Raw genomic sequence first — 24,839 nt, 5'->3', positions numbered from 1 at the left:
AACTTATGTAAACTGCCTTAAGAAATAAACGTATTTATGGAAAAAAAAAAGAACGGCATGGAGAAGCGTTTCAGGATGAAGAAAAAGGCCAAGTTCCCCAACAAATATTAGGTTTGGCAGGCAATATGTATAGTTAGGTCAAGAAAGTCACAGCAAAAACCAAGGACATATACCGTAAAAATACCTAAATATACGATTGTTCCCATTCCTACGCAGCCATGAGCCAGAGTTGCCATTTGTCGTTTTGACAGACTGACTAAAATCATCGTCAACTGTAATCTGTACTGTGAAAGTGACTGTCAAATGGGATACTCGATAATTCTATGACCAAGTAGAATTGTACTGAGTCAAAGACAGGCGACTATTTCTGTTTTCTCTTCCATTCTGCTATTCCACGTTGAAGTAAAAAATAAATAAATAAAAGAGAGCACTAACATAAACATAAATTGATGAAGTTCATCATTCTTTGCACAAAGATAATCTTCTGCAATCAAAGAGCGTCCTGATGAGTGAAATATTGAGAGACTTTTAGGCTCGACACACCGGCTCTCAGACACTCAATACATGGTGATTTGCCTGGTTGGAAGTGAACGTTTGAGTTTAAAAAAATGCACAAAAATTGCCGAGTTCTCATGGGTTTACCTTACCACGCACTGACGAAACTACCCATGCAGCAGCAATCGTAGTGACCTATGAGTCAGCAGAAACAATTTGACAGCTCGATCTGTTGAACTCTTACCGTGATGACAAAAACAGTAAAGTGAATCGTGCGGCACTTTTTGGACGCCGGGTACGTCCGTTCCGGCATCTACAACATCTTGGCACTATAAGACAATAATCAGAGCATCGAAAAAAAAACAGTTTCGGACGGCCGACGAACCTGAGCGACAAGAAGCTCCAAAGAAAGCTGAAAAGGAAGACCGAAGGAAAAGTGTCTACATCGCTGCGTACGTTTGGCCGGGAGGTCGGTGCAACCAGAACATGAACATACATGTCAGGAAGCGGAAGTCGTGTCCACAGGTTCCGGAGCTGCAGACAATGACGCAACGGCAGCGGTTGAATAAGATGGTCAATTCGATTTTTCCGCTGAATAACGACGTGGCGGTGGTGATGGACGACGAGATCTATCTCACCCTGCTGCTGTGACTGATAATCAGCGAGAAGAAGATGTAGCCGCTTTTCTTTCGCTCCGGACTGGCCGTGAACGGGGGAAATTTCTAGTACGAAACGCATGCCGGAAGTTGCATCATTCATCAAGAAATACTATAAGGGCGAAGACACGGTGTTTTGGCCGGATCTAGCATCGGCCCACTACTCTAAGCCATCGTTGGAGGAGATGGAGCGGCTGAATATCGATGTGATACCTAAGTCGGAGAATCCCCAGCTTCATTCCAATCGAGAATTTCTGAGCCAACCTGAAGCGTAAAATCTACTCCAACAATTTTGTCGTGAAAACTGAGGAGGAATTGATAAATAAAACGAAGCAAGAACTCATAAACATGCCTGAAGTTCTGCCCTGTTAGAATCCGGAATCACTTGCAGCGGCACAGAAAGTGACAAGGTGAGCGTCGTGGTGGGACATATGACCGCAAGCTGAACCAGAAGAATTCGTTTGCGAGCAAAGTTTCGTGATCAAAACTCGAGCTCGGAAATTGTACCAGCAGTTTTTGACGAAGTATCAAGGATGCCTGCTCATCGACAATGAAACCTACGTCAAAATGGATTTCGGACAGCTTCCTGGCCAAAAATTATACATGGCGACGGCACGAGGAGATGTTCCTGCGAAGTTTAAGTTTGCTTTTATGGACAAATGCCAAATGCCAAAACTGATGATTTGGCAAGGGATATGCAGCTGCGGAGCAAAGACCAAAGTGTTCGTGATGAATAAGACGATGGACTCGAAGCTGTACGAGGAAGAATGCCTTGAAAACCGAGTACTATTTTTTCATCAAAGCCCATAATGGTCCCATGAAGTTTTGGCCAGATTTGGCGAGTTGCCACTACAACGGGAAAGTCATCCAGTGGTACCGCGATAAAAACGTAGATTTCATTGATAAATACACAAACCACCCAACTGCTCGCAGTTTCGGCCCATCGAGAGATTTTGGGCAATAAAGAAGCAGAAGTTTAAGGAAAGTGGAAAAACGGCTCGGAACGCTACTCAGATGATCAAAATGTGGAACAAATGCGCCAACGAAGTTGACTCCGAAGGTGTGCAGCGTTTGATGGGAGGAAAAAAGTGCGAATTTTCGTTAGAAACGAAGAGAAATTATTTGTATTTATAGTTTTGCCTTAAAATACAGTGAATTACCTTTGTTTTGATGTATTAACCTTATTTGTACGTCAATTCGTTACCGAGATACAGATGGTTTCATTATTCCGGACCCTAAATGGACACGGCTTTACAAGTATGTTTTCGTCCGCCGTGGCGAATGTTCCGGTTAACTGTCGGAAGGTCGCTCACACGGGCGTAGAATTTTTTTTGCAAGTAAACTTAAATAATTACATTCTTTGGGATTTACCCAAAGCAATTATCTGTCTTAGCTTATTTTTATCACCGACCGAATAGGTCATTTTTTTTTAATGCGAACATTTTCTAGTGAAATATACCCCTATTACTTCGATCGAATGTGAAAATTTGCATTCTGTAGTTCGATCAAGTGATGCTTTTGTGTGGAAAACTCGAACGCAATCGAGATACAGAATGCAAAATTTCGTATTCAATCGGATTAATCCGATTCGAACGAAATTCAGAATCGGGGTGATAAGCTATTCAATATTTCGAGTTTCATCTGTTAAAGACTTAGGCATCATTCCGCTTCATCGAACAGTTTGCCTTTGTTACTGCGAAAGCCTTTGCAGTTTTGGGACTAATTAAATGCAACACGCAAGATTTCAACGAGGTGTATTGTCTAAAAACAATTTACATCACCTTAGTACGAAGTATTTTGGAATATGGAGTTACAATTTGGGCTCCGCATCATAATGTTCACATCGACCGGATCGAAAGGGTCCAAAAGTGTTTCGTCCGATTTGCTCTTCGACGACAACCTTGGCAGAATCATCTTCAATTGCCACGTTACGAGAATCGCTGTGCTCTCATGAACCTACCGACTCTGCAAAATAGACGAGTACATCTACAAAGGGTCTTCGTTTTTGATCTACTGACTGATAACATCGATTGCGCCATGCTACTCGAAAGAATTTACTTTAAAGTTCCAGGAAGATCATTGCGAAGAACGGATTTTCTTAGACGCTCATTTCATCGCACACAGTATGGTCAGAATAATCCAATGGATGTTTGTTGCCATCGTTTCAACAGCGTGTATCATCTATTTAATTTTAATGTTAGCAAAGACATGTTTAAATCAAAAATATTATCAAGTTAACATTAGTGTTTAGTTATATAGCCAAAGTCTGTGCGAAAGGTTAACTCTAATCGAAGACAATAAAAGAAACTTGAAACTTTACGTATTAAAGGGTCCGGTGGCAAGTTTTATTTGTGTGCCCCTAACTAACTAAATGATCTTTTTTTGCTTGCTAAGACCGAGGGCACGTGCCTCACTGCCCCTCTGTAAAAGCGGCTCTGAACTGTAATTAGTTTAAAGATGACTAATAATGCACAATTAAATGAACAAAAAAAAATGCATTTCAAATTGAACTCAAACAGCAAATTCGTTTTATTCCAAATTTAATTTGTCTAGATTTCGACGTGAATAAGCCTTAGTTAGAGTATCGGTTCGATAGATTGACGTTTAGGGGTGAAATGAAAATAGGTGCATTCGGTTCGAATTTTCACGTCGCTATAACAATAACGCTATAACGTCGCTGGGTCCTGTAACATTTGCATGTTTTCCTTCAATAAATCGTCCAACTAATTGAACGTTGTTAGCATAAAATTGTTAAAAACCTGAATAAATATGGAACGCACTTAACTCGCCGGAATCATGTTTATGTACTTGGTGTGTGATTTAAATTTCCTCACACTTTATTCTACCAGCAAGACATGCCCATCGTGTAAAAGCCCATCATTTTTCAACAATTGAATATTGTGTGTATTTTTTTTTCTGCTATATTTCTCTTAAATTGATCGGTCCTCGTCCTGGTGGAGGAAAACAAGCGTTTTTAAATAAGTACATGGCCTCTTACGGCCCCAATAGTGGGTCATCACTCTGGGGAACTTTTGTGGATGTTGTAATAATGTAAGTATACTTGTTTGCGTTTCTGTGTTGGTGTGTGTGTGTGTTTGGGTGCCTCGTTGTGTAACGAGTGTTAACAAAATACCTACACTAAAAGTCAAATAATGGAATATATTTTCAACAGGAACAAAAACACGTCATAATCAACAAAAAGACCCTCGCCTGCCCGTGCGGTAATGGGAGTAACACCGTAATTTGATTGTGCACGATAATTTGAATTGTTCTCGCACTGTCTGCAGGTTGGTAGAACGCAAAAAAAGCATTACCAGGTATTGTCAATCAAAAACAAATTAATGAGTTGGGCACCAACCGGCGGTAAATTATTAGTAAAACAATCACTTAAAACTGTTCGGGCTGGAAACAATTTCCAATAAACTTGCTGCCAACTTGTTTCGGGGTGCCGGTTTGTCAATTTGTACAATTCGCTAAATGTCTATTAATCACACCGAGTATAATTGTTTTGGATATGTAACGCGTACTGAAACTGCTATATGTATTAGAACAGAACTCCTTTCGGTGCTTGAGCGTAGGATTCTATGCGGTACTCAATTGATAAACACAACAGAATGATATATATGTATTGCTAAACGATAAACATACCGTACTTAATAGTGATAGATAAATATAAGGTATATTGTTTCATTTGGCATTTTTTGATTATACGTGATTCAATTGTGATTGGTTTCATTTCATAGCGTACGTAGGATATGTTGATAAGCGCTTAATACTCAAATAATTGTTATTCAGTTGCGATGATTGCGGATAGTTTTGAACCTGCTTCGCCTGAAACCTCTGCTCGTTTCGCACTTGGTAGATTGATAATAACAAACGATTTTAATTTGTTGCAAATTGACGGAAAGCTCTTTTTGAGTGGTTGTGGATGGGATGTTGCTCGAGATTTTGTTATTATTTAATAATTATTTACCGACGCCTAAAAACATACTTATTTTCTTTTCTGTAGAAGCTTTTTCGTTTTACCTTATTCTATATATATTTTTTCTAGATCGGTTTTACTATGAGCAAATAGCCGTGAGTCCGTTCGCTTGACTAATCATTGACACTGGTCACACTGATGGAGGAATGTTGCTGAGAGTCAAAGGGCGGCAAACTGTTGACGGAAAACTTGTTAAATGTCCCACAGGTTATAGACTGGCCAGTTTGTTTTTGAATAATCGAATTACTCGAGCTTTGAATGACATATGCAAGCTGAGTAATTCGATCTGAGTTCGAAAGCAATTTTTCTGTATTTTTTATCCGACTCAAATTTTGCATAAGCTTTTCTTATATTAAAAAATTGACTCTAACCTTACGATTGATATGGTGTCTTAGGGTGAAGCCAGAGAGAAAGCGACACACGACGCGAAGCGATTCGAAACCTGACAGATCGCACGAAGTCGCGCGGCAGAGCTCCGTCTATTCAAGTTCAGCAGAAAAATGACTCGATGATGAACTTGAGTGGACGGAGCTCTGCCGCGCGATCTGTCATAGCTTCGCTTTGCGTCGCTTGTCGCTTTCTCTCTGGCTTCACCCTTAGGTAACTGTTTTGGACGGTGGAAAATAAAATTTAAAAAGCTACCATTTCTGAGTCGTCAGCCTTGGGTCATTTTTCACTTGACATTTTTTTAAACTGTAAGGAGTGTATCGATAAGTAATTAGCTACATTCAAACAGTTATTACTCTGAAATGGCTTAATTTTTCGCAGCGTGTTTTGCGGTGACATGTTTGTTTACATGTCAATAACAGCTGCTCAATCGATTGGTTTCGGTACGGTTTATCGTTCGAAAATGATGAGTCGAATTGATCCGGAAACGCGAAAGAAAATTCTGCACACTTGGTGCTCAGAAAGTGGTGTCACGTACAACGAAATTGCAAAACGGGTGAAAGTGCACCACACCAGTGTCAAAAATATTATCGAGAAGTTCGGTAAGACCCTTTCCATGAAGGATTTGCCCCGATCCGGTAAGAAAACGGGTCCCAGCCAGCCCGGCCGGGACCTAAAAGTGGTTGAGTACATCAGAAACAAACCCATCGGCGTCGACGCGGGATTTGGCCAAATAGTTCAACACCAGCATCGGGATGATTCAACGGAACTCCCTGAAAACGTACAAGAAACAGAAGGTGTCGAAAAAGTCCCTGGTACAACAAGTTCAGGCCAAAACAAAAGCGCGAAAACTGTATAACCGAATTCTACAGAATAAGGACAGATGCATCCTGATCGACGACGAAACCTACGCCAAGGAAGACTCTCGAGCGCTGCCCGAACCAGTGTACCAGGACCTGGACGACGCTGACACCACGGTGGCGATGGAAAAGTTTGGGCAGAAGGTGTTGGTCTGGCAAGCAATTTGTACCTGTGGTTTGGGGTCGTCGATTTTCTTCACGAAAGGCACAATTAACGCCAAGGTGTACGAGGAAGAATGTTTGAAGAAGAGAATGCTGCCACTGTACAGAAAGCATAAGGCTCTCTTCTGGCCGGATTTGGCTTCAGCCCACTACGCCAACTCCGTTCTACAGTGGTTGTCAAAAAATAATGTACAATTCGTAGAAAAGGACATCCGCCCACCGAACTGCCCGGATCTTCTGCCAATTGAAAGGTATTGGGCAATTGTCAAGCGGCACTTTCGGAAGGAAGGTACAGTGTCCCAAAACATGCAGGAGTTGTAATTGTAATGTAATTTTTCTACAATATCTCGAAAACTGATGTCAAAATATGTTTTTTTTTCACTTTTTTAATCAATAATCAATGTTGCTAACTACTTTTCGATACACTCCTTAGATGAAAGGTATTTAAACGTTCCGCATTCTGGCATTTCAATATACCTCCTAACTTTCATTGTGATATTTTTATAAACAGATACTTTGGTAATTTCTACATGAGAATTTTCTAACATTTGGCCCAAGACAGAACCATCATCAACTATCATAGTTGAATTTATAATTGTTTCAATTGATAAAACTTTGAATAATGCTACTCCATTAAACGTTTAGTAGACGTAGACTGCCTTTCTGAAGTATTAAAAGTGCAATCGACGATTTTTACAATGAGTGAAATAACAACAAAGAAGTTCCAGTAAATTTGGTGAGCGAAATCAAATTTCTGGTACCGAAACGTTCAGAATGTTGCAAAAGTCTTCGATGATAATTGTATGTTGCGAGCAAATGTTTTCGATTGGTACTAGTTGTTCAAAGAGGTTCGAGAACACATTGACGACGAACGACCGTCCTGGCAATGTTGACAGTTTCTTTGATTATGGAAATATGGTGCACTCCGAATTCCTTTCGACCGGCCAAACTATCAACAAGGAATACTATTTGAGTTTTATGCGTCATTTGCGTGAAGCTATTCGTAAACAAAAAGAGACCGGAATTATGGGCCGACAACTCTTGGTTTTTGCACCATGATAATGCACCGTCGCATATTGCACTGGTTCTTCGTGATTTTTTCATCAAAAATTCTACCAAGATTGTTCCGCAACCACCGTATCCGCCTGATTTAGCTCCCTGTGACTTCAGCAAACGCAAACGGTTGTTCCGGGGAAACAGTTTTGTGTCAATTGAAGACATCAAACGTGAATCGCTACGCGCATTGAAGGCTATTCCGGAAAATTGACTTTCACAACTGTTTCGAGGATTGCAAAAAACGGCGACACAAGTGTATTGAGAGGAACCAAATAGATTTGGAAGAATAAATAAAAAGTTTTGAAGTTATGAAGAAAGTCTTACTATTTTTTGCCCACAGTAGTACATTAGCTTAGCGTTATTTTTACAAATTTTCTAGGTGTTGAGGACTTTTCTCGTTTTTTTTCGAAACGGCACATTGTAGGGCCGTTGCTGATTCTTTCTCTTTTTTATCTGTTCATGAACAGTGTCTCAAAGCTGTCTATAGCGCTCTGGCCCCAAAGCACCCGATTTTGCATTCTAAGATCTTTACTTGTGAAACATTGTTGGCAATATTCGAATTGTAATGAACTCCATAGAATCATATTTTTTAGTCATCTGATACTTAATTTCATTATTCTCTTCAAAACTGTAGAAAAACCATCATTTCGCCAATTTAATGATAAAAAATGTTGTCGTCTTAAAAATGAGGTTATTCAATTTTCTTTGAAGTAATAAATTAATTTTTCTTACAATAAAAAATTCAAATAATTCGAATTTAAAAATTCAATTATAAAAAAAACGGTTTGATAGATTTCAAAGATTATTTTTATGAAAATTGTTTGGTTTCAACAGGACGGCGCTATATGCCACACAGCAAACGTAACAATCGATGTTCTGCGAGCAATCTGTGAAAATCGAATAACCAGCAAAAATGGTAATGCGAACTGGCCTCCGAGAAGCTGCGATTAGACGCCGCTGGATGATTTTCTTTGTTGTGTTTCAAATGGAATTTCTGCTACGGAATCATTAAAATTGTTGCAGAAGTGTTTTGAGGAGTCTACTCAATCGAGAACGCAAGTATTTGAGTGGCATAAAGCATTCAGTGAGGGTCGTAAGATCGCAGAAAATTTGCCTCATACTGCTCGTCCGTCCACCTTCGTAACGACGATAACATCGAATATGTGATCGAAATTGTGTTTGAAAATCGCTGTGTTAGCAATAGAGAGATAGAAGAGGATCTTGGCATCTCTTATGAATCGGTGCAGCAGTTTTTGGTTACTATTTTGGGGAACGCACCATAACTGGATCGAGGACAAAAAAAGTAATTCTCTGAAGGAACTGAAGGCCATCCCGACCGAAACTTATGGCCAGTGTTGGTGATTGCCGAAAATTTGACAGAAGCTGCTATATTGCTATCTATATTGTATACAACATTTTCAATCCGGTAGAAGATGCTACAAGAACTCGAGTCTCTCAATGCATGAACCGTGAGAGAATTTTACTACATTTCTTCGCTCTACTTCATACTGTGAGTATTTCACGCCCTTAAAAAAATTACAGTCTGATAATGATCGTTGCTGTGTGGAATTTCCCAAGAGAGAATCGCAAGTTGACAATTATCGCAGAAAATCGAATCGATGATTCAACTTGATGATTCTCATTCACAGGAGCATTCACAGACATTTTCATAGACACAACTTATACAAATGTTATATGCACATAGTTAGAATAAGCGGCAATAGTAAAATGATTCTATCGAAATTATCAACTGCCTGTATAGAATCGGACCGCGAAACAAGAATAAGCGACCGTTTGTTGCTTCAGAGAAGATCCCCACAGCAGCGTGCTAAACTTTGAGAAATTCGCTCTCGCACTGGTGTCTATTCTATGTTAAATGAGCCATGCCGGGTGTTTGTTGTTGCGATGATATCCGCCTCTCTTTGATGGCACTGACTCAGTCCTGTGAAGAGTTGCTGGTGAGCGTTCTTTGATACGATAAAAGCCAACCTTGCTTATGGCAAGTGCATGGAAAATTGGATTGATCGCTGGAATGCTTGTATTGGTTCAAAAGGGGTTGATACGGGTTGAGGTTTCAGGACAAACCGTTACTCCCTCATCGCTTGTCGAAACTTTTTTTGATTATTTTTGTTATGTCCACATTAACTAAGCTTGGTCTCTCGAACATAATTTTACATCGCATTAGTATGATTATAAATGCTAACGGTTCATTAATATGTAAAATTGCTGATGTCTGAGATTTCATTCAGGATACCATGAATAGATCAGCATACTTGGGAAAGAGCTGAATATTCTTTAGCAGTGCCAACGGAATCAATTCTTGCAATCAGATCAACCAAGTCATTTACAGTGTGATGAGAGTTATCGCCTTTCATCAAATACAGCTCAGCAAAGTCTCAGCAGATTTACACTTTCATCGTCAAACAAGCTGTGTCAGTTGATGAATCTCGACCGTGTTTGTCGTCCGAGGCAATCAGTTGCTAATCATTCACGACCCGTGCAAACCCGTGACTTCAGAGCTGCGATTTCAGTTTCACTCCATTCGGTTCAGAATTATCCGGTGGTGCGAGACGACGACCACCAGTGGCAGTCAGGCAACAGATAGACTTAATTAATTATTCTGTCCGTTTGGTTTATGTGACCAGTATTTTTATCTGTTTGCTAGCCAGGCTCCGGTCAGTTGAAGAGGGGAGGACAGAGTATTGAAAAAAATATATGAACTGGACAAAAACCGTCGTAATTGACAACAATATTATTTTTCAATTTTAAACTGTACAAACTGGTCAAGTATGTCAATAAACAGAGCTATTGAGGTCGAGGCTAGCGACGCGAATGAAGCTGTCTCCATGCGGTGACAGCGTGGCAGGTGATGAAATTCGCGAAGATTTAAGCTGTTATGAAAATGTTGTAGAGTGATTTCATTAAGAGGAAACTTGGTTTATTGCTTATGGTAAACTAATGATGACAAAATCGGCCGGATTTCGAATTATCTCCTAGATATTGGCAGAATTTTTAAGCAAAACCCAGTGTCTGAAGTCGGCTTTCAAACCTGAACATTTTCAGTGCTCATGGAAACCGCTTTCTTCACAAAGATTAAGTTTAACAAAAAATGGGATTTGGTGAGAATAGCAGGGTGCACGAATGAAAATAACCTTCGTGTGAACACTTTCAGTTCATCAGCTTTCAATTCTGTAAAATTTTCTAAATTAGATGAATAACGTTTGATAACTGACCGATTGATGCCCGAGAAATCGAGATAAGCTCATTAACAAGTTCTGTGTGATCATTGCGACGGTAAGAAATTGATTTCTCAAGACCGAACAATTTTTGTAAATCGCGATCAACTTTTTTCGGGAATATAAACCAAAATTTCAGTAGAAATCGAAGAGGGGTTAAATTGATTGCCAAGTTTCAAACGACCATTTAAACTATATGTAATTGATTTCCACGTGGTATAAATTCTAGTCAACTCAAACCATCAATTTCCTCAGGAAAGTAGAGAAAAAGTTTATCGGAAAATATCTTTAAAGCTAAACTGGTGAAATTACATCGAAATCCATTATCGTCATTGATGTAAGTCATAAACAGAAGAGGTCCAAGGTGACTTCTTCACCGTATGCCAGAGGTAGTGCGGAATGTCGCCTTATACTATGTTTACACTATGAGTTAAAACGAGTTTTAACTCTGATTTCATGTTTTAAGCGAAATAACATGTTTTACTTTTGCGTTATTTCATATTCAGAAGCGTCACATTAAAACATGTTTTCCCTAATGCCAATTTTGTTTTTAGCGCTGCACCGGTGTAGTGCAGCAGTCACCATATTCGCTCCAATTTGGGTGTAATCAAGGCATCCTTTTCTTTCTTACACTGTTGTAGTGCCACCGTTAAAAACGAAAATGCCATAAAAAACATGATATAATTGTCAGTACAGCACAACCCTGCTAGCATTTTCCGTCGACTATGTCAATTGACAAACTGTTCAACAACAGCAGTTTTCCATCAAAGTAGCCATGTAATCATAACAAAACAAAACTGGAAACTGGTACAATCATTTTTGTTTTTTGTATTAAGAGATGTCTTTTTTGGTCATTTACTGTTGCAATGTATTTATTTTTTCTTAAATGACCAACGTTCTGAAGCAGCTAGAAGAAGTACCTGACTTCTTATTTTCCGGATGTTGTTAACGTACTTTTTTCTTCTCTACCTGCGGCGTAAGCATTTTTGCAGTTTGTTTCTAAACAAACTCAATAACAAGCGGTATGTCATGTGTATAGCATAATCTGAGTGTGAACAGTGCGGTTTTAACTTCATATTACTATCATTACAACATGTTATTTTCTGCAGGTGTGAACATAGTATTAGATATCTTGTCTTCCTGATTTACATCAATGACGCCAATCTCAATTGGCTTATTTGAAATGTGTTCTTTAAAATACTTGTTTTCGCTCGTCCACAAATCCACACATTTGACACTGGATTCAAGCGAAAACATGCCATCGGTGATTTTTCCAGATTGAAAATGTTCAAACATTGACCACGATTTCGCACCAAATTCGATGGTGACCAATTTTCCATGTCATGTTAGCTTGAAATCATTTATCCAATCCAATTTATGTATCATGCGGATGTTGGTTCAACACATGAGAAGGTTTCATGCCTGCTGAAGCCAGAGACTTAGTGAGTGTCAACTCCACAACATCCCAACCGAGACGGTCGACACAAACAAAATTGTGCGCAACAATTAGTTTGACAACTCTTCTTCCGAAGACGAGTTTCTCGTAAAACTTCTCACGAAAAAGTTATTTTTTAAGAATCACCTTACTTTTACTAAGAAAAATTGTTGTAACTCGATCAAATGGAAAGCTAGCTTCTTTAGCAAAGTTGATCAAAATAAAGTTCCGTACAACTTTGCAGTGAATTACAATCTATTTTAAGTTCAATTAGGAAAGGTAGATTCCAGATTTCAATTCAAACATGCACCACTTCAATGATTTTTTACATCGAAAGAAGCGCCATTTTATTACAAACAACTTTCAGGAAGACACCAACCACAACAAGGAAAATAATAGAGAAAATATTTTGATCTCGATGATTTGCCGTTTCAGATAACTGTGCAATGGAGCGAAAAAATACGCTCGCTGTTGACTGCAAGCAGTTTCGCATTCGACCTTCGTTTGAAGAAATTGAAACATTTCTTGAGGAGCAGATGAATTTGCTCCGACTAAATAAAACTAACAATGTTGTATACATTCAATATTATCATTCAAAACCGTAGACCGAAATTTGACGCTTTTAAACATCCTTTTTAAACTTTTAAAGTAAAATAACTACATTTTCAGATGTCGAAGTAATCTATAAGTAGTAGAATGAATATGAATACATTCACAGAACCTACAGCACCTCACTTCGGTTGGTTCAGTTCCAGAGATCAGTTTCAAAATTAATTTCCTGAATATAGTTACAGTTTCAGATGCAGGATTCACTTCCAGAATCTAGCATCCAGTTCCAGATTTCAATTTCAAATGGAGGATTTATATTCTGATGTTGTGCATTCGGGGGTAATGGCACCGATAATCGGGAGCATCGAAGTGACTTAATTAATCAGTTCTTTTCCGAGCAGAGATGCCAGATCTGCAGATTTGTCTGTGACTGAGCATATTTCTAAAATCAACTGCAAACGCGGGCTTTTTTTCTGTGAACAATGGCGGAAATTTTTGATGTGGAACACATCTTTATTTTCCATATAGGGGTGCAAATCAGAAACTCAAGAAAAAATACACGTAGAAATATGGTCAGGTTTTAAACACTTACAGCTCAGTCTATTTTGTATCAATTATTATTATAATTTCATTATTTGATTGCAAATATTTCTAAGATTCGATTTGAATGTATCAAGCCACGTATTTTCAATTATAAATGATTGAAATTTTGATTAGTAGCGAGCAGTGTCCTATTTTGTCAGCTAAAAATCTTCGGATTTCCGGATTTCCCTGCCATAGACGACGGTTTTGAAGGAGTAAACGATATAACAAAGGGAAAGCATCGCTCTGATTGGTCAATCGATGCAAAAGCGAAGCTGTTGGAAGTGTAGCATGCTAGACTAGAGGTAGGTTATTTCTACACAGCAAGACAAAAAGTGCCATAAAACGATTTGAAGCTTTAATTGGTATGCTCTGATCTTGTGTCATGCAAGCTCGGATGAAATTCCATATTATGTCATTTCGCCGGAGAAATTGACAACTACCCAGGGTAAATTTTGAGTGATAAGATTAATTTCTAATTTATATAAGATGAACTCGATTGATATTGAGAAAAAGTTTATCGCTTCAACCGAAATCGCAGACTGGTAGAGAAACTTAACGCTATAAAAATAACTGATTGCATAAAAAACTTGAACACAAGCTTGGCGAAGAGAAGTATAAATCGATAGTCCCACGACAAAAGGGCCTAACCGCAAATGAGAGCCTCTTTTTGTTTACTTTCTCTTTTGATTATTACGGAGCCATTATTGCAAATTGCAAAGTTTCCAATATAAATCGAAAGCTTGTAGTTTTACCTTGAAAGTTTTGCGAAAGAGTAAAGCGTCAAATATAAAATCAGTTCGTTAAATCGTGGAAGAAAAAGTAAACAAAGAGAAAGTGTCATTTGCAGTTAGGCCCTTTTGTCGTGGGACGGTCGAAATATCAAAATCGTATGGCAAGTTTCAAAATCGTGTGGCAGATATAATTGCATACGTTTGGGATATTGGTGTGATTTCGTCGGTGTTTACATTAGAGCTATAAAAATCATTTAACTTTTGAAAAATTGCAGGATTTTTTTTCTATTGTAGAAGCTACTCTCACGCTATGAGCCGGAATGAAATGTTTCATTTAAAAAAGTAACGATGCTTTTTTTTAATCGGGTTACCTTCTAAGATGTATTTAAACACATCCCAGGAGTATGAAATTGATAGACCCAGTGATTGGAGCTAGCTAGCAAGTTGGGTCTTGCCTCTGAGAATACTTTTCGTCTTTTTCTTATTCTCATCATCTCATCATCTAGCGATTTCTCATTCTGTCTTTCGTTGAGGCATTGAATAGTATTTAAGCTATGTTAAAGATGACTTTACGTGTTGACGAATGAAATGATGTTTTGTGTTTACATCAGTGCAAAACTAATGAAATTGGGGTGAAATTAGTATCATTGACTACTGTTTTATGTGGACATTTTCTTTTCAGTTGCAGAAATGGTAACGAATCAAGAAGAGCAACGCGACGCAATTTTGCTTCCTCATCGCGAAAATTCGAACTACTCGCACATGCAAAAAAGTGTTTAGAGAACGTTTTCGACATACCGTGATCGATAAAAAAATCGAAAGCTGAAGACTGCAAAAACGTTTTAAAGAGAGAATCAGCTATTTCCGGTGGAAACGCCGTCGTAAGCCTGGGAGTGTCGAGCTAGACTTACAAAAATAGAATGCGTAATATGCAGTCCTTTTACTACGATTCTACATTTGTATTTTTTTCTAATTAGTAAACTTTTTCAAGCAAACTTTCAGATGCGATTTTGTCCATCATGCATTGTTTTCCAGGCCGCATCTGCGACATAACCCCGTCACACTCGATTTTATGTATTGATTGCACATATAAATCTGCAAACCATGGATAGTGCTTCTCATTTCCATCGAACGCTAGAATGGAAGTTCCCACAAACCATGTTCGGAACTAGTTCAACGTTCGTAATTAGTTTCGTCGCTGCCGTACCCCTTTCGCGAGCTCTGCTGGTATAATTTAGCTTCCTCGCGCCGGTATCTATCCCGCCGCAAACGCAGATCGTTAGAAACTCTGCCTGCCTGCCTGTCTGCCTGCCAGGACCAATTTCCGGCGTAGGTGGTAACATGACCTGTTTGGTTCACTTAGCAGGCAGATTGAAATAAAAATTCAATAGCTCGCTCCGTTCCGATCCCCTTCCCCTTTTCACGTTCTTCATCTTTTTTCGTCCCGATCGGGAAGGGACACTTCAGCGCACAAATAGAGGAATCGTTTTCAATAGCTTTTGCATTAAATTACCGGAGAGCGGCGCTCGCTCGAAGTACGATTGTGAAAAATCGAAAAACGAGGATAATTTATTTACCTTGTTATTCAATACGGGGCGCATGTTTCGATTTTCATTTTATTTAATTGCATTCATTAATGGTCTGTTAGAGTCTCTTGGTGTTTTATTGCATTTGTGTGCGAGTTCGTTCGCATCTGAGTTGTCAGTATTCATATAATTAATTAAAGTCGAAACGCACTCTGGCGAGCTTCGAGTATGCTGTAACAATAAACTAGTTATGGCTTATGATCCTTAATTGGAAGTTGTGCAAACATATATCATTGTTAAATTCAATTATGCTCCTGAAATAATATTATTTTAAACGTTTCTTTTTTTCATATACGCAACATCCGCCGAATTTATCAGGGGATAATTAAACTGGAAAGTTCTGTTTCAATGAATTGTCGGTCGGTAAAATGTTTCATTGTTTGATAAAATGATTTAATAACCTCCATTCAACAGGACAGCTGGGGCTTAATTTTAGTTGTCGTGTCCGATTTCATTGAAACATCTTAAATCATTTTATCAATTGATGGAAAAATAATTGTTTCATCCGGATCCGCTGCCACTTTGTCACCACAACGAACCGATTGTGCCATTCCGCCTAATTACTTTCAATTTACGCCCAGCTCCAGTGATATCTTCTTTAGACGAACGGAACAGATTAAGGCATTATCAGTAATTGAAACGCCGCAAGTCGATCCCCGTGATTTTCCCTTCAACAACTCCTCCTCCTGTCCGGTGAGACCAGACGTCCTTTCTTCGACGCTCGTCTCGAGGTAGGGCGAGAATAATTCAAATAAGTTGCCGTCGGTTTTTTGTGCTCTTACTTCCTTCCTAACCTAGCCGAGAAGGTAATCGGTATGTATTATCTACTAATAGGTTCTGTGAGTGTTGGTCCTTCCACTGGGACCTTTGCAAGTTATACTATTTTTTTTCTTCGATCGAGCTGCAAACATCCGAGCATCCAAGCATCGTCGTTGCTGGCTTTTTTTAGTCAAGTGATTCTTGTTTATTTTTGTTCATTTGCAATTTAACTTTAACTAGATTTAATATGGTTTATGTTTCAGTTTTTGTTTTCGTTTCGAATGCACGCTTTTCCCTTGAATCTCATTAAAATGTACAAAATGCATGAGTTGCTCATAATTTCTCTGTGATGTGATTATTTGTATTTGAAAGTTGTTGCTCCCCGCGTTATAAATGTGTGTAAGTATGAATGTGTGTTGTTAGTGTTGTTTCGTCTGTTACATATAAAAATCGTCATTTTACTTTAGTTTGCGTTACAAATGTCAGTTTCAAAAATTTCAACGCTAACACTAGCGAACGGTTCAAAATCGACTATTGTTTAAATTTGATCTAAATTTTTTTCGCACGAAATAGCAATTACAGTTACGTGATGGAAAGGCTTTAAGTTTTCTGTTTTCTTTTCGGCGATCTGTTTGTTTGTTTTCCTACTATCATACAATTTGGTGAATTGTGCTTTCCTCGAGCGCCTGGTTTTCATCCGATTTGTGTTGGATTTTATGTTTTTTTTGGTTTACGCTTTTTCGTTATTAGGTTTATTTTGGACTCATTATTAATTACCTACTGCTGCTGATTAATGTTACTTGCTGAAAGCAGTGGGAAAGAAACAAAACAAGTAAACACGCACCTATGCAGCGCGCCAAGGAGTAACTGACGCAGGCCACACTCGTCACATCGTTGGAAGCGGTTCGCTGGACGTCCACGTGGCTCTCGCCAATCTGTAACAACAAATAGAGAGTTGTGATTAACACAGATTATCGACAATTAGACGGTCAGTAGTTTAAAGGTTATGTTATTATAAGCATCAACAAAGACAGGAAACAATACGAGTTATCAGCACTATCAATGCGGACAATCTCACCGGAAGCTAGTTAAATCGGATAATAACTTCTTGAATAATGATTCATTTTGCTGGCAGTTATGCCTACCGCAGGGAAATGCTTAAACATTGCATATCCAACATCCACAACATGTATAACGACCCACAAGAACATTGTTGTTTCCCTTCCCCCTCACAATTCCCCCTCACTCATAAACCCAGGGACAAACGCCGGCTGATGTTGACAAGTGAGGTTGAAACGGTACACAAATTGTGGATAAGTTATTTCCAACCGGGTGGTCTCTTTCACCCGGGGGATTCCTGCTGACCTGTTGACGGAAATCCCAGCAGATGAGTTGCTCTCTGTGCTGGAAATGTCTTATGCTGCGAATCCTAGTGACGGTATAGGATTTGTTCCAGATTTGAGTTTACATAATAACCAGTAAAATAACCAAATTAAACAAAGATATATTGGACCAATTTCTTATGTCTTTTTTGTGTGTTAAGATTTCGAACACCAAGACGATAAAATGATACCAGGGTCATTAGGAGTTTCATGGAAAGTGGCATCACTCAATTAATTTAGTTTCAGTACACAGAACAAAAGTTGAATGCTTTTTTTCAAGAGTTCAGTACATAATGTTTACATAAAAAATGGACATTTTTCAGATGGTGAGGACAAAAAGCTAAGACAAGATAATTGCTATTGATAAATTTAAGGTAATTATTTAAGATAACTTGAAAAAAAGTTCTACACTCTTGTGCGTGGCCTTTCGTGAGTTATCCGGTCGTCCCAAAAAGTCGATTTTTTCAAAAATTTTTTTTTTCGAGATGACACTAAATCTCGACGTTTCATGCAATTCTAAGCCTTTTGGCATCAAAAATTTTTTTTCGATTTCGAAAATTTCATGTACTTCCCCCTATGGTGATTTTTCAAGATATATGAAAATTCCACTAAGTGGACTAAGAAGGCTTTTTTTAGATTAGCATCACTGATTACAAATAGGCAACGCAAATGTCAAGCACTAATTTGGAAAAATGATGCTGACTGTGTGACATAAACACTGAAGCATGCTTTTGTGAACTACTCGAATCAATCTGAATCAATTAGTTTTGAAATTAGTATCCGAAATTATTTAATAAAATTATGAAATACATTTTCATGAGACTGTTATGAAAGAAGAGAAAGGCATTATCACACCACTAGGTGGATTAAGAAGGGTTTTTTAATTGCATTCATATTTTTATGTCTCATCTTTAACGAATCCGCTGCAGTATCTCTTCTGGATCTAATCGATCCCTTTTTTCTGCGGAGAGAATCAATCTCATCAGCATCCAGTGGTTCTTGGGGAATCATTGGTTCATTACGAGGGCCACTATTTCGAAAATAGCGAATAAAAACAAACAAATGTGAAAATGGCTTTATTGTTTTTCAAACTATTCTCCATGATGATCAATACACTTTTGCATGCGTTCGAACCAATCGGAAAAACAGTTTTGCCACTGTGAAGATGGTGCCTGAAAAACTTGGTTTTTGAATGCTTCAACAGCATTTTCTGGCGTCGAAAATCGTTGACCACACATTTTTTCCTTGATATGCAGCAATAAAAAGAAATCATTGGGTACCAAGTCAGGGCTGTACGGAGGATGACCCATCAATTCGACGTTTTGGCGCTAGTTTGAGCTGATGTGTGAGAGCTCGCATTGTCGTGATGGAGGATGATTCATCTTCTCTTGTTCGTTTTGCGAATTTCTCCAAAGACTTCAGTCAAACAAATGGTTGTGTACCATTCAGTTGCTCCTGCGGCACAGTTGCCATATGACTCGTTCTTACGAAAAACAGGCGACCATTTGCTTCGAAGTGCTTCGTGCACGAACAACTTTTGTTGGAGTTGGCTCGTCTTGGAACACCCACACAGTCGATTGCTGTTTTGTTTCCGGCTCATACGTATACATCCACGATTCGTCACCAGTTACGATCTTATATACATCGGGTAATGAAACGCGATCGTATTTTTTAACATTTCCTTGCACCAACCGACACGCGCCTCTTTTTGAACGATTGTCACATTGTGCAACATGGTCCAAAGAGAACAAACCTTTTTTTACGACCAACTGTTTATGCAATATTAAATGCACGCGTGTGGAACTAATGCCCAAGGATGCCTCTATCTCACGGTATGTCACATGACGATCTTGCATTATCAATTCAAGCACAGTATCGATGGTTTCTGGCAAAACAACTGTTTTTGGACGACCTTCACGAAATTCTTCGGCGACCGAACTACGACCACGATGGAATTCACTATATCAGCGATATACAGTGGTTTTTGATGGTGCTTCATCGCCATACAAAGAACTAAGTTTATCGACGCTCTCTTGTTGAGATAATCCACGTCGAAGGTTGGGAAAAATAATCCAACGAAATCGTTCTCTTTAAATTTCCATTTTTTAGCCAAATTGATTCTTTAAAATCACTGTAAACAACACAAATAGCGCTTGTACATCAAAACGTTCTGAGTACGTTTATGTGAAAAAATGTCAAGCTTTATTTTGGTGTTGCCAGATTTTAGCTCACGTTCAAATGTATTATTTCTGATACGCTTGGTTTGAGAAACATTGCCGAAAATATGACATTAGCGTTGAAGCATGCTTTTGTGAAGCAAAGTCATGGCATCATATTCCTTCAGTGGAATTTGGAATTTCTGTTTCAACAGAAAGAATCCTTCCAAGTCGGGACTCGAACATACTACAATTGGATTGTAATACCAGCTCTGCATGCTTTGAATCGCCAACCCAGACATGTTTTTTTTAACTACCCGAATCAATCTGAATGAAATATGTCTGAGCACAATGACACTAGAAAACAAACTCAAAAACTTAATCTAGTCAAAGCACATAAAGAATCTCTCACGCGAATAGGAAAGTTGATAATTAGATTCTGTCATAGTTATTGCTTATATGACGGACGACTTTTTATAGTTATGACTATAAAGAAATTGTTTGCTTCCGCGATACTGTGATTTTTGTTTGTAGGAAGAATTGTAAACCTACTTGTCTTTTAGTCGGGAATTAGGGTACGTACAAACCAAACTATTTTAGAAACAATCAATCGATTCAATAGAAGATTGCATATATTTTGGTCGAATTCTACTTGCAATACTATGTGAAGTTAGATCTAATTATTCTGTATACGTGAGCCTGTGCAACTCATTGATATTAAACCTGGGAGGCCGCTGTAAGATAACTATTTTATTCTGAATCTTTTGAAGCGGTAGTCTAAATTCCTTCTATGTGATCTTTGAAAAAAAATTGTTATCAAACATTAGACCAAAATATTTTGCTTCATCAGACCATGCCAATTAGGTAATTATGGTTTTATTTAATAATAGTAGCTATGTGTTTATCTGCCCATACTTGCATATCAGTTCCATATGGAAAATCAGCATGTCGAGAAAAAGACGCTAAACCATGGTATTCTTACATGAAATATCGGTAATACACCTTTGCTATTCCAATATTGCAACAAATGAAATTATTGAATAGGACTGATATGCGGGTACTTTGCATATGGAACAGACATGAGTTGATATTTTTTTCACATTTTACTGAACAAACCCTCAACTTTTATTGCAATTTCTAAGAGTGTATTAAGAATAGATTTCATTCCTCAAGCTAACACGATGTTGGCGAAAATCGATATGGGACTGATATGCGAGTATGGGCAGTTATGCTGAAAGATAGATTATATACTGTTTTTGCCACATTTAGTGAAAAACAATAACACAACATAAGATCACGCAACTTTAAACTGAATTTGCATGCCACCATTTCGCTCGTAAATTGCGATTCCAAAAAAAAGAATGTGAGATAAATCAAAAAGGATGACATCATTATAGAATACTTTGATTGGATCGTGAAAATATACGCTAAGATCTTTTTATTACGCGGTGAATACGTACCGCGTGAAATAAACGCATTATTTCGGAAATCCACGCAAAAAAAAACTACGTAACTTCGGAAATCCGCGTAAAAAATGTCTTGGAAATGCCAGAAACGTCCAGATCTGGTAAAATCTAAAAAAAAAATTGTTGAAAAAAATCGGCTGAAGGAATTTCAAACTGCGTATCTTCGGAAATCCGCGTAGAAAAAAACGGCAAAACTAAAATTGAAAATGGGCTTTGGGACTTGGGAATATCGAGATTTCCAAAAACAAAAAAAAAGTGCTATGAGAAATACAGCAGATACTGAATCAATAATCTTTTATTTGAAACAGGTACAGCGAGAAACTCCAATTGTAATATTTCTGTTTAGTTAGCTCGCATTTTTTCCGTGCAATATCAAATGTTTAATTTCAAGACAAACTCAGTTGCTTCATTTGTAGAAATGGCATCGAAGCTGCGCAATGTTTGAATGTGAGCAAATCTACTGTCCTCAACGGAGAACGTTTGTCGATAGTCTAGGAAGATTGGATCGGATAGATAAAGAAAGCTGGAGGCCGCCAAGAAAAAAACGAAAAGTGATCAAAAGTTTCAAGCGTAACCCAAACCTTTTCGTTTGAGATGTAGCAAACGAATTGGGTGTGTTGTCTATCGGGCAATCGGGCAAAAATTAATCTACCACTTATGGAGAAAACAAGTGAGTGTGATCGCAGAAGTGGTATATGAAGATGCTGACGAAGTTTGATTGGGTGGTACAGGATAATGAAATACCTCACCATCGAATCGCAACTGAGGAATTATGACTGCGATATTTTTTGATGAACGTAGGATGATCAATATGATCAACAATATATTTTTGCCACATTCCAAATAGTGATGCAATTGACGAAAGGCTTTTTTAATTCCAGCTGGTTGATTACGCTGCACTATATGAAATAGACGCTATTCAGTATGAAATAGATTTATAGAAATAACAGAAAAGCAGCATTGTGCATGTCTCCAACACACAGCAGGAACAACGTTTACATGACGCGTTTGTATTGTCGTAGCGATGCCCTGCGCTCCTGTTACTTCTGCATGTAATATACAAGCTAAATTGGCTAATATTTTTTAATCAGCTGCATAACATGCTTTGTGATTGTATTTCATTCATGTTTTGAATATCATTGTAACTATTATTGATCACAGATTTTACTGCTTTTATTAATTACATCACCACTATGAATTCACTTATCAACCACCCTAAAGACTGTTCCAGAAAGTATGGACGCAACCAAAAACCGCTGCCATTTCGCAATGGTTCAGAATCTGTCAATTTTTATGGCTGCGTCCTGTTGTTTACACTCTTCTCCAACCACTTGTGCAGTTGTTTACTCGTTTTCATTAGTTTGTTTCGAAATACGTGGATTTTCAAAACGCGGACTGTCACTGAGAAAGATAGCAAAAATGGAAGGAGTAAGTGAAAAAGCCGTGCGAAATGCAATCAGGAAGTTCGGTGAGGATAACACCTTTGAGGATAAACCGAAAACGTTGTCGAAAAAAAGGTCCTGGATAAACGTAAACTGAAGGCGTTCGAGCAAAAGAAGGAGGTTTCAGTTCGTGATGTGGCCAAAAGCAGAAAAACCAAAACGTCGTCCGAAACAAGAAGCATCGATCAGGCCGAGGGTTCGAAAGCTGTACAATACGATTCTTGCTGGAAATTTGAACTGCATAATCATGGACGACGAAACCTACGTGAAACTCGATCACAAATCCTTGCCGGGACCACAATATTATACGGTGCAAAAAGGGCAAGTGTTAAACCAGTCCGAGACATCGATTGAAGTCGCAAAATTTAGTAAGAAAACTATGGTCTGGCAAGCAATTTGTAGCTGCGGTAAGATTTCAAAACCCTTCATCACCACTGCTTCAATGAACAGCGAAATATACATTAAGGAATGTTAACAAAAACGTTTTCTACCCATGATTCGAAGCCACAAGGATCCTGTTGTCTTCTGGCAAGATCTTGCTTCTTGCCACTACTCGAAATCAACGGTAGAATACTATGCTACCAAAAATGTCATTTTCGTCCACCAAATTGCCCACAACTTCGACCAATTGAGGAATTTTGGGCATTGACGAAGGCACATCTTAGGAAACATGTCTCGGCAGCCGAAACCATTCAACAGTTCGAAAAAGATTGGAAAAAAGTGTCAAAACTTGTCGCCAAGAAGTCTGTACGGAATTTAATGAGGAACGTTCGCAAGAAGGTGCGCCAGCTAGTCTAAAATGGCTAAGTAACAAATGTTGAGAATAATATTCTGTTGTTGTAGTCTAACATTATCTGTATATCGAATAAAATTTGAATATCTAACACTTGTGAATTATTTACAGCGAAATCAAAGTGCGTCCATACTTTCTGGTACAGTCTTTATGCACACCGAATATTTTCAGAAAATTTAGGTTTTTCTTCATCGGTAAATTTATTCATCATGTATTATGCAAAGGGTTGCGATATAACGGCTATAAAAATTCATTTCCCAAAAATCTTCTGTTCGAGAATCATCGAGAAGAATGTTCACTAGTGAACTTTTCACAACTGATTCTTTGCCATGTGTACCAGTTCCAGTGAAAATCGAGTTTGCAAAAAAACAGTACTGAGCCATTCTGCAGTGAGTTTTCTGATCACTCACAATGCTCACCAGACAAAAACATTATGCGGTAACTGGAAAAGGAAAGGTGACAGAGATTTTCAAATCCATTGAGCTGTCGAGGTTCACAAAGAAATGTCTCGTATGTCTGGCCATCTGTTATTGTGGCTTGAAAAGATTGAGATCAACCATGGAATTTGTATGTAGGAGATAAAATGCATAGAAAAATGTATTTGGCCTTCTTGAAGCAATACAATTGTTGCGTCTTGTTTAAGTCGGATTTGGCATTTTGCCACTGCCCAATGATGCCTTATGACACAAACCTTTCCAGCAGGCCAGATCTCCGCTCAATAGAAAAAGAAGCATCGTCAAATGGAACCTCAAGAAGCCACGAAAGTCATGAGTTGACAGCGAGATTCAGCTAACGGCAATACTGTGGTGAGGAAAGTGACCAATGAAACAACACTTGATGGATGGAGTCAAACGAAAGGCCTGGTAATTCGCATTTACTAAAAAAGGAAACTAATGGTTTTGTGTATTTCTCAAAGTAAAATCAGAGCAAGTTCTGAGCCAAGTAAGATTTCCAAAAAGATAGGGTAAAGTTGTAGTTTCCAATTGACAATACTTCTAGATAAACCATGTGTAACTTGTAGACCAAATATAGTCACATAAATGCTATCACGTGGAATCCAAATCGAACAACTGAAGATTTCAAGTAAATCAAAATCATCTGGAAAACATCTTCAGTTGCAA

At 38.3% G+C, this 24,839-nt stretch overlaps 1 protein-coding gene across 3 annotated transcripts in view; it reads right to left on the bottom strand.

Moving 5' to 3' along the window:
* The window catches only part of LOC131427288 (furin-like protease 1), a 664,527-nt gene that overhangs the window by 16,160 nt on the left and 623,528 nt on the right, over positions 1-24,839 (bottom strand). For all 3 annotated transcript variants that reach the window (XM_058590335.1, XM_058590336.1, XM_058590334.1), the window contains one exon: positions 17,324-17,414. In XM_058590335.1, coding sequence (XP_058446318.1) covers positions 17,324-17,414 — 91 coding nt within the window. The remainder of the gene's footprint in view (positions 1-17,323; positions 17,415-24,839) is intronic.

This window comes from Malaya genurostris, chromosome 2 (assembly GCF_030247185.1).
Source record: "Malaya genurostris strain Urasoe2022 chromosome 2, Malgen_1.1, whole genome shotgun sequence".
In the NCBI taxonomy this organism is placed as follows: Eukaryota; Metazoa; Arthropoda; class Insecta; order Diptera; family Culicidae; genus Malaya; species Malaya genurostris.
This window is presented reverse-complemented; position numbering and strand designations above follow the sequence as displayed.